The sequence below is a fragment of the Antechinus flavipes genome, chromosome 5 (assembly GCF_016432865.1).
Source record: "Antechinus flavipes isolate AdamAnt ecotype Samford, QLD, Australia chromosome 5, AdamAnt_v2, whole genome shotgun sequence".
NCBI classification, from domain to species: Eukaryota; Metazoa; Chordata; class Mammalia; order Dasyuromorphia; family Dasyuridae; genus Antechinus; species Antechinus flavipes.
The window spans coordinates 122684579-122699868 of record NC_067402.1 but is presented as its reverse complement, the minus strand read 5'-3'; the positions used below and the strand labels follow the sequence as shown (position 1 = coordinate 122699868).

At 33.8% G+C, this 15290-nt stretch overlaps 1 protein-coding gene across 5 annotated transcripts in view; it reads right to left on the bottom strand.

The window, feature by feature from the left end:
* The window catches only part of CADPS2 (calcium dependent secretion activator 2), a 678782-nt gene that overhangs the window by 81433 nt on the left and 582059 nt on the right, over positions 1-15290 (bottom strand). For 3 of the 5 annotated variants that reach the window (XM_052001543.1, XM_052001544.1, XM_052001545.1), the window contains 2 exons: positions 5112-5253; positions 586-741 (listed from right to left, as the gene is read on the bottom strand). In XM_052001543.1, the coding sequence (XP_051857503.1) occupies positions 586-741; positions 5112-5253 (298 nt within the window). Of the gene's footprint in view, positions 1-585; positions 742-4876; positions 4997-5111; positions 5254-15290 lie in introns of all 5 variants that reach the window. The other 2 variants (XM_052001541.1, XM_052001542.1) reach the window with 1 other exon arrangement.

Below are 15290 nucleotides of genomic sequence, written 5' to 3'. Positions count from 1 at the left end.
AGATAGCCAACAGATTACAGAGGCAGTTTTTAGCAATATTTGGAAAAATCCAAAACTATACTTGTAGTGATTGGATAGTGTGTTCTGCAGATGAGTTACCAACAATGCAAGCAGATGGACAGTAGTAATGTTGGAAGCATATTCAGCGGGAAGGACTAGCTTGCAATGCTCTCTAACAATGATACAGTCTAATATGCTGAAGGTACACATGGAGTTAGCATATAAGAAATAAGGGAGCTAGCTAACAGCTCTTTTCCATATGTCTCGGGAGGGAGTACAGTGGGAAAGCAAAGCACTGAATTCCCAGAGAGATAGAGAGAAGAGCAACAGAAATGAGTAATATGGTGCAGTTGCTGCTGATGAGAGGAGTTGTTCCAAATCTGAAAAAAGCATCAGGTCAATGCTGTACGCTTTATCAACGCCACACGTCCCCAGAGCTGAGGAACCCCGAAGGTTAGTGCCTATTTATTCCCTCTCAAGGATGTGTCTGTGTGCTCATGCTTCCTTTTTTATAGCTGTGAAACAGGTGTCTATCATAAGAGATGGAACTTCAGATGCTGAAGACAGTAAAAAAGATACGTCTACCTTCTGACACAGGCCTCAATCATATCGCTGGCCATGAGTTTAAGTCTTTGTTCTAAGTGGTGAGCGAATTCTTGTTCTGGCCAGTGCAGATCAAAGACAAACATTTGCAGTGCATCCAGTTTCCAAAAGAGATCTTCTGATGTGGTTGATCCATTGCTAGAAAAAGGGAAAATAAAGTATGTCATAATATTGTCATAGGTAGCAGTGGTTTTGTCAAATCTGAGCTGTTCTTCCCTTTCCCAAAGCTTTCTTAGCCCTTCCTCTCACAGTAAGTAGGTGAACAAGAGAAGACTATGAACTAAAACATTAAAGACACAAATAAAGGAGGAAAATGAAATGGACAAGAGAGCTTTACTCATAAAGAAATTAACACTCACATGAAGGAATGAGTTTCAACATTTTTTATCAGATTTCATTACTTTGATTGTTTGATAAATATATTTTGTTCCAGATAATTCAAAACTATAGATATAAACTATAGCTCTGCTCTTGGTACCTACATAGGTCTGTTTGTGCACCTATTTAACGGCAAGCATGTGACTAATGGTGATGTTGAATTCTCAATTCTGGGGTACTGAAACATGTATAAACAATTAAAGAACCAAAAACTAATCCAGAATTGGAAATATGGATTATTTTCTACCTACTTTGGAATTCTCCTGTGCCAATAGATCTAATCCTCTCCTTGTTTTTTCAGACTAGAGAATCATGTGGCTAGGAAAAAAAAAGTATGGTCTGACACCCAAATGACACTCAGATTGCTCTGGAACTAGAAAAAAAAGTGTGCTTCTAAACCCCACAACTAAATATGGAACTATGATTTGCTTTGTGTTAACTACGATTATAAATCACTCTAGGGGACCGTGTTTTCACACCATGTGTGGAGGTTATTTGTACATTACTACATATAATATTTGAATAGGAGTATCTTGATATTATTTTTTTTAGTGAACTTAAATGATTTTTACATGTAGCTATTCTGTAGAAGGGTATTTTTGAAGATAAAAACCAAATTCTCTTGAAAATACTGAACCATAAAATCAGAGCAAAAGCATAAAATATCCACTAAATGATTCATGTACCAATATGATTTCAATAATTACTATTAATATATGATCCTTAGAAAACAATTTACAATGGGAAAACCTCTAGTTTGCTATGAAAAGTATGGCTGAAAATATATTTAAAAATCTGCAAATTATAAAAACATACAAATCTTATTTAGAAAATATCTTAATTAGCTAACTAGAAAGGAAGAAGAAAACCTCCCATTATGGCTCATTAAAAGCTGTTTTTTTCCCCAACAAAGAGTCTCAGATCTATCATCTATTCAGTGTGCTTTTCTTACTCACTTTTGCCAATAATTCATAGTTTGCTGTATGTCTAGCCAAGGTATCCTTTGAGTTAACTTCTCAGGGGACCAATCATAGCAAAACACTGAATACTGAACATAGCACCTTCCTCTCTTAATATCTCCCAAACCTTAATATTCAATGCCCCAAATGTACCATTAAACAAAAGGACCAACAAAACAACTGACAACACTGCAATGATATTCCTTTGAAAAAACAAAGAGCTAATATAAGTGCATATTTACTTTTTTTTCTGTACTAAATATAAAATGAAAGCAGGACAATATCAAAGAAAAGCACCCTCAACATTTTCAGTAAAGAACTTAACTGATGATTGTAATATTTCAAATGTACTATATATAATTGGTAGGAAAATCCATCTCCTTTTATTTTGGTATGAGTTTTTTTCCTTGTAAGTTCTTTTTTCTTCTTTTTACTTTCATTCTAAAATCCACAGGATCTAGTCTGTTCGTATGGATATTTCTTTCCTTGATGTTCATTACAATGCATTTGTGCTTGCCCAACAAAAATCAATAATATAACATATCCTCAATCTCATGAAAACTGACCTTTTGATAAGTGCAAACAATTAAAATATGGGTCTATACTTTTTTACATCTTTTTTTCTTCTTTAGTGATCTATTAATATCCCACCCATAGAATATGATTCTTTATGGAAGCAGTTGAATAAATAGGTGTTTTGCTAATTTTAAAGAGAATAAATTTCAAAATTAAAATGTGTTCTTCCATAAGCCAACAATTCAGCTAGAGTGTATTCCCCTCCCCCCCTCCCAAAAAAGGTCTAAGCTATGATGTCATGATGGTACTATGAGCATTTAAAAAGCATCACAATGAACAATGGATCCCTTGGTGGGTATCTGAAAAATGCCAATAGGAAAGGCTACCCTCTAGCAGCCAGTTTTAGTACAAAAAGTGTGAAATACAAAGGACTTTATAAACAAAGAGGAGGGCAAAAAAAGCTCCTTTTAATGCATGTTTTTTATCTTCACACGTTAATAGAAATAAAACTTATCCTTTAAAATATTCACACAATTTAGAGAATTAGTCCTCCACCTTTAACTGTTTCCATTTGACTAAGCTGCCTCATCTGAACTTACCCTAGTCATAGTTAGTGTGACATTATGTCTCCCTTCTACCCCATCAAGATCTGCACTCTTTAGTACCACATATGAATAAAAGTGAAAAACATTCAATTTCTAGCAAGTCCTCTATATCAAAATTTCCTTTTAAAAACAAATTTTAGAAGAAAATAACATTTTGAGTAGCTCTGGGAACTTTGCCAAACTATCTAATGATGATAACCTTGACAGACAAAGATAACAGTGGCCAATTCTTTGAAGCATGTTCTTTATCTGTTCAGGGAAGTAGAATTCTAGCAATTAAAAAAGCTATAATATGCCCCAAACACTGATATCTTGAAACTTAGACTATTAAGAAAATGACCTCCAAAGGACAGATGACAAGGGACTTAGAAGGTCACACATCATATTTCAAGTTTTGAGAAATGACTGACAATGACTTAACTTCTCAGATTAATGCTCAAAGGAATGGTAAGATCTAAATTGCTAGCCTCTCATACCAAGGGGGAAAAAAAGGCGAAAAAAGGAAAGAGGTAAAGAAGGATTACTCCTCCCATTAGTAAATGCCAGAAGTCTAGAGAAATGTTATTCAATACACTTTCTAGGTAATTCCTTGCAAATACACAGACACTGACACACAAGGGAACTATGAACACTAAAAGAGCCCAAAGCTTTTTCTGTAAGAAAAAAGTTCACATGTAACATAAAACCTTAATAATTCCTGTGGGCACAAGGATGATGTTTAACTTGCAAGAATACTGTCAAAATATTTTTTCAAATTATCTTTTTCACAGTTGTTTCGACACTAGCTCATGGAAGTGTTGTAAATATGTCTTCATCTAAAAGGCTTATCTCAATAAGCTTCACTGCTATTTTGCACAGAGTGGGGGATAGTGGAAAGATGCCCAGACTTTTAGAAAAGCAGGAGACTGGACAGATTTCCAGTATCACTTCACTATAGGATCTTGGGCAAATCATTTGATCATCTTGTATTTCAATTTTCCCATCTTTAAAATGAGGATAACCATCCTTGTCCTATGTAGAATGTTGAATTTGTTGATCTGTTATGGGAATATAGAGAAATAATGTAACATGAAAATGATTTGCAATATCCCAAATTCTATCAAACTATAAGATACTTAAACTTAGTACTGGATAGAGGAAGGTCTATATTATCTTGGTTATATGGCAGAACACATGGAAGATTATAAAGAAAAGTTACGGAGGTTTTTTCTCATAAAGACAATTTAAAAATAAGACCAATAGAGGATTGGTGCATGTTGGAAAGACAAAAGAATGATTGCAAGATTGGAATAATGGCAAGCTCAAGCTCTTTCCTGATAGTATGCTTTTAAATATGGAATTTCAACAAAAATAGAAAAAATGTCTGTTATCATTGAAAATGTTTTCAGCACAAATTTCTGCATGCACTAGAGAAGTCATTTAGTTATTTAAGAGTAAGGTGAGCCTAAGGACCCTGAGAGAAACAGCTTATCTTGCTCATTAGCTAAATATGAAGGATTGTATTTATACCATTTAGTTCACAGTCATCCACCAGGGTCTTAAATGACCTTTGTTCCATTGATGTAAAGTGGAATATTAACTATATCACACTGCTGTGACTTTGTGCTCTAAATCGCTAATCACTGATGTTCTATGCTTAGCTCAACAGCTGCAACAACACACACACACACACACACATACACACACTCACACTCACTGTGTGGTGTCTTTCTGCCAACAATTACAAATGCCATGCACACCCAATGCTTCTGTACACAACATGGCAAGGTCATGCACTAGCTAACACGCCACTGAGAGAAAAGTGAGGATACACACGTGGACTCATATAAAGAAGCCATCCAGGATGGTGTAGAAAAGCTAGGGATCTGTGGAAGATTAAGAGGCAGACTTGGAACTTTTGGAAGACCTACATTGGGAAGACTGTTGGCGATGTTCCTGCGAAGAAACAAACAATGTGGGAAGGGAATGCCATAAGAAATAGCTCAAGGTGACCCTTACAAGGTCAGGTATAAGAATGCAGAGGCACCATTCATACTAGGTGGGTACCTACTTGACAGGCTGCCACGATTCTTGCTCAAAACCTCTGTGAATAGATTGGGCGATGGAAGATTCCATGAGATCCACGTAGCGAACGACCAAGGGAACAAAGATGTCTTGCAAGTGCTTATGAAACTTTCCATTACACAAAAGGGCTGTAATATCCAAAGAGAAACAGTCTTCATCAGTGTGAATAACTTCAGGCTTTTGAAAAATATGGATGAATTTCATTTCCTGAATTTTCTATCATAAAGAATTAATAAAATTCACATCGTAACAAGATGCTTCCTTTGTTGAATATTACATCTTCTAAACTTCATCTAAAAAAACACCAGACTCTATTTGTCCCTACCTATAAAGCTTTATAAATATAATTGCATGGTCATTTCTGAAAATTATTATATAATATTTCCCCTTTTCATGAGGGTCTTTTAATAGGTATTGTGTGGTTTGTTTATACCTGGGATGTAGTCTTCTGGAGCTCCATAAAAGCTCAGTACACCAAATATCCTAATGCAAGCAAATGTAGCATGAATGCAGTTTCAAATGCTGTTCCCCATTATAGGCTTCTCATCTCTCATCTCAGAAAACTTGGTGTCCTTTGTCTTTGCTAAGCTTAACTTTCCATCTCTAGACTAGTTCTCCCACTCTGTGACCCTGTTCTGTCAGTCATCCCTAATGCACGAAAGTACTGCTTTCCAAAGCCATCTTGGATTATATTTATTTATTTATTTGGTGAGGTGATCGGGGTTAAGTGACTTGCCAGAGTCAAACAGCTAGTAAGTGTTGTGTCTATGGTCACATTTGAACTCAAGTCCTCCTGATTCCAGGGCCAGTGCTCTATCAGTATGTCAACTAGCTGCTCTGTTAAAAAAAAGTAAATATACATGGGTATACATGTTGTATTCCTCCTCAGAATGTAACATCCTTGAGATCAAGTGCTATTTCACTTTTTCCTATTTCCAGCAATTAGCATGGTGCCTGTCACATAAGTATTTGGCAAAAAAATAAAAATAAAAACAAAAAAGCTTGCTTATTGACTGATTTATTTTCTAATGTCTCTGTTTATCCCTCACTACAAATGCTTTCCATACTTCACTGTTCTTTCCATTTCTTCTCTCATTTTATCCTCCCCTTTGCTGTCAAACTCAGAAAAATAATACATTGCTTCCACTTCATCATCTCTTGCCATTTGAATTCTCTCCTCATTCCTATAAAATACCAATAATTGGTCACAAATCTCAATTAAAAACTTGAGGTAGAATAATACCCTAATAATCTCTTTATTGCCAAATTTGATTAAATATTTTCTTTATCTTTGTGGTACTGAATACTGTGGATCACCTCCTCCTTCTTGATATCCTTTCCCCGCTTTCCTGGCTTCAGACACTAAGTTCTCATGGTCCACCTTTTGTAATTCCTTTTCTAACTCTTTTATTGCCTCTGTTCTTTTACTGCCTAATAAACACATGCACAAAGAATACCTATTCTCTCTCTATATATATATGTTTTAGAACCCCATCCATTTTCATATTTGGTGATCTTATCTACTTCAAGGACTTCAGTTATCACATAGATGACTTCCACATCTCTATTTCTCTTGTCCACCTCTCGCCACCTAAAATATTTTTATTGCCAGAACTATGTCTGATTATTCCAAAAGTTTTTTTATAGACTTATGACTTTTTCTCAAAAGGATTGTAATGCTTTGGTAGGATTCCTGCTATTTTGTATCAAACCTGTATGACACTAAGATGCATCCTACTACGATCTGGGAGATTGAGGAAGTCCCAGTTTCTTCAATGCTTTTGACTGGCATAGGGAAAGTATGCAGATCCTAGAGAAAGCTATTCCTAGAACTTGTAACTGTGAATGATAGGTTTCATAAAGTTATATTGTCTCAAGAATTGTAAAAGAATCTGTTCAACTTTGGGGAAGTTATAATTATTAGAAATATTTCTGAAGTATATACATGTGTGAGTGTGTTTTCTATGTCCTAAATTAATTTCTCTGTAACTTATACTTATTACTCCTAATTTGTATTTTGCACACTATTATTTATTAAAATAGAAAGGCAGCATAATGGAAAGAATCCTGAACCTGAACCTGAAATCAGAAGATGTCTGGGTTTAAATCCAAACTCTGACACTTACTAATTATGAATTCTTCATCAAGACATTTACTCTGTCTAATAACGGCTAACATTTATATAGGCCCCTAAAGTTTGCAAAGTCCTTTGCAAATATAATTTTATCTTTATAACAACCATCTGAAGTAGTGCTTATTATCATCTCCATTTTTCCAAATGAGTAAACTGAGGCAGACAGGTTAAATGACTTGCTCAGAGTCATGCAGTTAGTAATTGTGTTGGATTTGAATTCAGGTTTTTCCTACTAGATTCAGCACTACTATACCACTTTAAGCCTTAGTTTCCTTATCTGCAAACCTGGGAAAGATAATAATAAAACTAAATGAGATAAAGCTTCTATAAAATGTCAGTTATTGTTATTATTAGTTTAGATTTAACCTAGAAACTACAGTAGATAATAGTTGATTTCATGACTTCTTTGTATTTAAATACATCTTTTCTAATATATCACTGGAATGGAGCCTTATGAAGTTTTTCTTACAAGAGTTACTACAAAATTAATCTTATTCAAAAAATTAAAATTATATTAATATCTTCATTAGTCAAGTGAGAAAAAGTTTTAATTATTACTTGTCAGTCAACCATAGAATTTACCTTAAGAGATGGCATAGTTTAATGCTCACTACCAAGTACCAATGGGAAATGCTCTCTACCAAGTACCAGTGGGATGGTAAAATATTATGGGATTTTATCACTTAAACACTCTCTTTGTCTCTCTTTTAGTCTGTCTCTAATTTTGCCTCTTTCTGTCAACTCTAGAAGGTATGCACACCAAATGATGCGTAATGATACAATTAATTAATCTAGAGGTACTTATTTACATTTAGAGGAATTTAACAATCAATATTTTTAATTATTTATTTTGATAAATGGAATTTTAATACAACTGCTTAGTTGCAGCTAAGATAGTAAATCAGAAAAAAGGAGTATGTGTGGATATGTGTATATATACACACACGTGTGTGTGTATTATATTATCCCCAAATGGGTGAGCAAATCTTTATACAGTCTCATTTCTGGGTTTGCCCATAGCATACAAAATAGCAACATCCAAATAAAAAGATGTAATAAAATCCCCATTTAAATAACAAAAAGCTAAAGAATAATTTTTTTCTTTTTTGTTACATATGTATTACCTTCATGATGTTAAAAAACAAAAATTCAGTAATATTTCATTGGGGAGTATGTTGGTGTTTTCAAAGAATTAAAGGTGATTTAGTAGTTTCTGTCAGCCCACCCATCCCTGAATGTCTAATGAAATTAGTATTACAATTGATCAGATGGAGATTGCTCATTTGTAAGTGCAATAATCTGTTATGTAAGTGAGCATTTTAACCTAGGAACTAATTCAATAATAATGACATTGATCTAACATTTACATAACACCTATCAAGATGAATACTAATGCTCTTTGCACATTGCCTTAATAAGTTATAAAAACTAAATGTGTGTACGGCAAAAGAAACATGAAATCTTTTTGCCCAGACCTGACTTCATAGGTGTAGGGAACTTCTTCAGCAATGAAGATGCACAGCTAATATTTGTGATCTTGAAGTGCTAGTGACCTTACACATGGTCATATGGCTAGTATATGTGAAAGGTAGCACTCAGATTTAGGTCTATCACACCATCTACTTTGGCTCTTGCCAGAATCTATGCTTTTAACAGATAAAAATATAAGCAAAAAATATAGAACATGAAAATTTCCTTTTGAGTTTGGAAGAGGAATAGCACATATATATATATATATATGGATTCTAAACATATGCACGTATAGATACCTCTGTAATATACATAATTATGTACATATATACGAAATCTTATATTTAAAAGTCTTACTATAGATTAGTGATACTCATATGTATAGTCACTTTTCACAAAGTGACTATATAAGGAATTCATAACATCAGAAAGTCATATCATATAATGATATAAAGCAGAAAATGAAAGACCACAACTGGAAATAAATAGATAACATAGGCAGGTAAAAATGCAGTTGCTTAAATAGATAAGCAGCTAAAATATCAAAAAGAATAAACAATTTCTTGGAGAATTTTGTCTAACAAGTAGTTAAATCCTACTTTGTTGACCAAAATTGGTAACATCTATTATACCTATATTAAATCATTTAAAATGAATGCTATTAAATATTAAGTTTTATTCTTTAACCCAATGACCAGACCACTGAACACTTATTGAATGGCATCCCTTCTTGATTTATGAATTTGTCCTACAATCCTATGGAATAGGAGCTACATTGGGACTAAACTTGTAAATTCTTTGATACAAGAAGTTTCTAGTAGGAATTTCCTGTATATTATTTTTTTTCTACACTTAAAATCTTAGGGAGTTACATAGACACTGAGAAGTTAATTAACTTATCTAGAGTTACTAGGTTGCCATTATATGAAAGTAGAAAAGGTCAGGATTTTCTTCATTTCTCAGTTCTAGAAAGCATAATATTATTGCTTTTACTTATAAAAATGAATATGGTATTTCTTCCTTTAGAAAATTCCTATCACTTAACATGCAAAGGCCAATTTTTTCAAGAATGGTTATTAAACTTGCACTCTCACTAATATATTACATACATTCTATCAGTGCCATTTTTAAAGTTAAAGATAATAGAAAAATAAACTATGTTTAAATCCTAGCTTCATTACTTACTTTTTAGTGGGATCTTTAAGAAGTTATTTAATTCATCTGTAAAATGAGGGGGTTGGGTTGGATTAACTTTAGGTTTTTTTCCCTAGTGCTAAATCTTTAATATTGTTTTTCAGTTATGTCTGACTTCATGAACCCATTTCTTGGCAAAGATTCTGAAGTGATTTGACATTTCTTCACCTCATTTTACAGATGAGGAAACTAAGGCAAATGGGGTTAAGTGACTTCTTCAGGGTCATACAACTAAGTATCTGAGGCCAGAAAGAAGGAAGATGAGTCTTCCTAATTCAGACCTAGCATTCTAACCACCAAACCAACTACATATACCTGTCTCAGATCTGATTTTTAATAAACAAACAAACAAAATGCAGTATCTATGGAAATTCACATTTAAATTTGGTAAAGGTGAATTCAGTATTTTTAGCAATAAAAGATTAAAGAAGATTGGGAAATGTAGATAAAAAGGAAAAAGGAAATTTAAAAATTAGAGAAAATGAGACAAAACTGAATAAATGCCACTGTAATTTTCACATACACACCATTAACTGTTATCATTTTTCTACGTAAATATATGTTCTTCCGTTATAGTTGCCCATATGTCAATTTGCTTCCCATCCACAGTAGATCATTGAACATTGTCAAAACCTTTTTTTTAATAATATGTAGCCTCAGGAATCATAATAAACTTTTTCATCTCCATATGCTTTTAATGACAATTATTTAAGGCTTATCACTAGTCAAAATTTCTTCCTTCCTTCCTTCCTTCCTTCCTTCCTTCCTTCCTTCCTTCCTTCCTTCCTCCTTCACTCCCTTACTCCCTTTCACTTTTCCATCCATTCTTCTTTCCTATTCTATCACTCATTTCATGAGTTACTCTCTAATTGATTACATAGTCTATTCCAAGATGCTCTCAATAATATCCTGTCCTATAGCTGCAGTGATGATTTTTCAGAAATGTAATAGTAGACTAATATATTCTATACAATACAAATGTAAACAATATATAATAAACATTGATTTGTATTTACAAAGCACTTTAATATTTGCAAATTATATTAATATGTTATCTGATTTGATTCTTCCAATCACCATGAACATCAATTTTATAAATGAGGAACCTGAGCTTAGAAAAATGAATTAACTTACTTTTGGTCATACATTTATTAAGGGAAATGGGAGTGATTTGCACCCATGTCTGCCCTGATTCCAAAATCAGTGGTTTTTCCTGTTGTATTCTTGAATTCTCTGTATTTATATTTTAAATCTCTATATAATAAATTCTGCTATTTATTAAAGAACTTTTAAAAAGATTCCTTTAAGAATAAGTTGAATTTAAGGGCCTTGGTTAATTTTGTAGAAATTATATTTCCCTATGAATATAAAATGAAGTATAACTATAATAGCCTTGTTGTTGTTGAGTCACTTTAGTCATGTCTAACTCTTTCTGACCTCATTTGGATTTTTTCTGGTAAAGATACTGGAGTGTTTGCCATTTCTTTCTCCAGCTTCCTTTACAGATGAGCCAACTGAGGCAAACAGGATTAAGTGAGTTGCCCAGGGTCACACAACTAGTCATTATCTGAGGCCATATTTGAACTCAGGATGATGAGTCTTCCCTACTTTAGGCCTGGCACTGTGCCACTGTGCTAACTTGTTGCCCCCTATAATAGTCTGGTAGTTCTTAAATCTTGGTGGTCCATGAGCCCACTTTGAGGAGCTAAAATATGTATGTATGTATATATGTGTACATATATGTGTGTGTGTGTGTGTATGTGTGTGTGTTTATGTGTATGTGTATATATTTGAAGCCCTAATCCTATTTTTTGTTTATTTCCTCCCTTAACAGTGACTAATCAGAATTAGTGGTGACAACATTAGTTTTTGATAAACTAAAAGACACTATAAAGGTCTTATTTGTTCAACAGAAAAAGTGATTTTTTTTTCATATTATAAAAATACAGGATATGAATCTGTGATCTTATCACTGTTATTTCCATCATTGCTGCAGATTGCAACTCATTTATGCCTTCTCATCCTGTATGAATCTTATATTTTCCTATAGATTATCCACTGAGGCTAAAGCCATCATGATAAGAGGTCTTTCTTTGTCTTTTTACACTCAGGTTGTCCATTTGTTATCATTCATTCATTTTCATCCCATCTGACTCTTTTCTAAGTAATACATTTTCATAGTATTAATTCTTACGCTACTTTGTATACACAAGTCGTCACTGAGAATTCTGCAGTCTAACATGAAATTTCCATTCTTCATTGCTCTCTGTATCACATATTAAGACTGATGCTTTAAAAATAATTTTCTTCTAAGGTTCATAGTCATACAACACTTCACATAGAATATATTCATATATTGTCTCTCTCTCTCTTCTTTCCTCCCTCCTTCCTTCCTTCCCTCCCTCTCTCCTCTCTCAGTTTTTTTCTCCTTCCCTCTCTCTATCTCTCTGTTTTTCTTTTGTTGGAGAGTACCATATATAATTTCTTGAATTCAATCCAGGCCTCTTTCTTTCACTTATTGATAGAGGAAAGAGTCAGGGATTTGGTATCAGCGAACTTGTGTTTAAATGCAGTCTTGGTCACTTACTGCTGTGTGATTTTAAACAAATCAATTAACTTCTCTGGGCTTTCATTTTTTCCATTTGAAAAATGAGCAGGGTGGACTTAAGTATCCTCCAGTTCTAATCATATTAATGTCCCCACTGGTACTGCTCATCTTGGATGTATAAACTGATATTTTAATTCCTATAAAAGTCTGGCAATAAGCAGTTTTCATTCATCTTTTCCCCTGTATGAACTGTTAGGCTGTTATCTTTCTTGTCCTTATGGATTTCTTTGAGTAGAACTCTATAGTTTTGAAGTCTTGAAGCAATAAGCATAACATCATCTGCAAATAAAAGGGCCTTCAAGACTTTACCATCTATAGGACATCAAATGGACCTTGTACTGGTTATTCTCTATTGTGGCAGGATTAAAGAATTCTTAAAACTTAAATTGAATCAGTTAAAGAGCCCTGGAATTTGTGTCAGGAGAGCTCTTTTTGACACCTGCCACTATTACACATTATATTTATTAACTGTGTAACTATGAATAGGTCTATTTCACTTCTCTGATGTTATGAAAAGACAATAATAAAAAATTCATTTCCTATTTTAGAGAATTATTATGAAGAGAGAACTTTGTAAATTTTAAATATCACAAGAATTTGAATTATCATTATCATCACTATCATCGTTATCAACTCTCAATTATTTTGCTTGATTTACTTCTTGCTTCATGAGTTTTTATATTATCTATTCCAGAGGCCAGGAACTGTTGTTTGAGGAACAAAGATCAATTTGATGATTATTAACCTAAGTAAATGGAAATAAATTTACACAAAAATAACATAGATACATTTAAAAGGTAAATACTTGTTTTTGTTTCTATGACCTTTTGAGTTATACAAGCCAGAACTCTCCTTCCACAATATTGTGGAACTCATGATAATCTACAGCCCTATTATATAAGTTAATAAGCCATGCTGGTCACCATATATATCATAACTGACATGGATAAATGTGGAGAGGACTCACAGCTATTTCTGTAAGGCTACTGTGACAAAGATCTGCAAGTGTTAGTGGAGCAGACTATTTTCCCCAAACTTATAAAATTATAATAAAGATGTTAATTAAAATATAAGAACCTTCATATCGTAATGGATTAAAGACAAGTTTGTAGAACTTAATGAGAAAGAAAAGCAGGTGATTGTTTCTTGCTTCTTTTTTTTGTTTGTTTTTAGTAATCAGACTGATCTAAAATACATTTTGATGAGCAGGTTTGAACTCAATTAAAAAAAAAAATTAGAGTCTGTCCTTTAGGAAAGTGGTCATTTAGCAAGCTATTTTGGCATCCAGCTTAGAAGGTCCATTGCTTTTAGGCCAAGTATGTAGACAAATTTATAAATAACAACTCTTGAATTTCAGATGTAGAACTCCTTTAAGCACTTGAGGTAGAATAACATGCAGGTGTCAGCCCTCCATATTTCAGAGCTTGAAGATTAACCTAATATGCAATATGGTGACCTAACAGTTCTGCATTTGAAAGAAATCTGAAAAAATAATCTCTGATATAGCCTCAGTGTGAGAATAACCCAGTGGGATTTCCTCCTCTTCATTTCTTAATGAGTTTTTTGATAATGAGAGGTGACTTTGCCAGTCACTCTGGGCTCTATTATGGCTAATTTGACTCCACTTCACTCTCCTGTTAATTATTAACACTAGCCTTTTTATCCTCATGAGACCACATTCCAATTTTTTCTTTTTAGATTTTTATGAGCTTATCTTTCTGAAGGTGAAAGTCTTCACGAACAGGTTTTCACTTAGTGTAAAGCCAGAACATTTATTATTTGTTTAGGCAGAGACTCTGTGACATTGATTATATAAGCATGGGTGTTCTTTCTGATGGCTTTAATGTGCTAGCAATGTGAAAAGGCTGTTAATTAAAGAATAAGCACCGTGGTATTTTTCACTTGGGAATCAGTTCCCAGGAGAATGGTCATTTGCCACTTGCTAGCATATCCACAGATTAAAAGGTGACTAGCTGCAAGGCTTTTGCCTTTCAGTCATGCTGAAAGAAATCATTTGTGCAATTTCCAGATGGCTGTCATTTGTCAGAAATGGTCACTTGCTGTATCTATTATCATTGAGGAAATTGTGGATCATAGCATGCAAACTAGCATTTGTTATTTACTCTATCATCATATCTTTCAGAATCATTTAGCTATCCTGCTAATTGCTTCATTATGAAAACATATTTATTTCTCTTCAATTTTAATAAACCTCCCTTTCAAAACTGTTTCCTCAGAATCTATTTAAAGTGATTACCCATCTAATTATCTCTTTATTGGAGGGAGGAATGGAAGAAGAGGAGAGAGTAGTGGATTGAAGGAAAAGGATGGAAAAGCAGTAGGTTGGCTCTGACATTCTTTCTGTTGTGGAAGTTAAGGAGTATGAGTTTGTTTTCATTGTCACTCTTGCTCTGGGAATCAGTGGGTTAGGCTATGAGGGGTGGGAGATTGGGGACAGTTGCTTTAACTCTGGTGCAGCTGGTACTCCTCCCTGGAGGAAACTGTATATAACCTCCAAGGATTTGAAGAGTTGTCTTCTCCTAATCATGGCTAACTTTAGGCTTAGAAACACACTACAATTTAATTTTTTTCTCTTGAAACAACAAGCCAATTTCATATTTAGAAGATTTCCTCCCTCTTCTCTCTCTCTTCTCTCCTTTTTCCCTCTCTCCCTCCCTCCCTCCCTCCCTCTCTCTCCCTGCCTCCTTCTCTTCCTCTCTCTCTCTCTCTGTCTCTTTCTCTCTCTCTCTCTCTCTCTC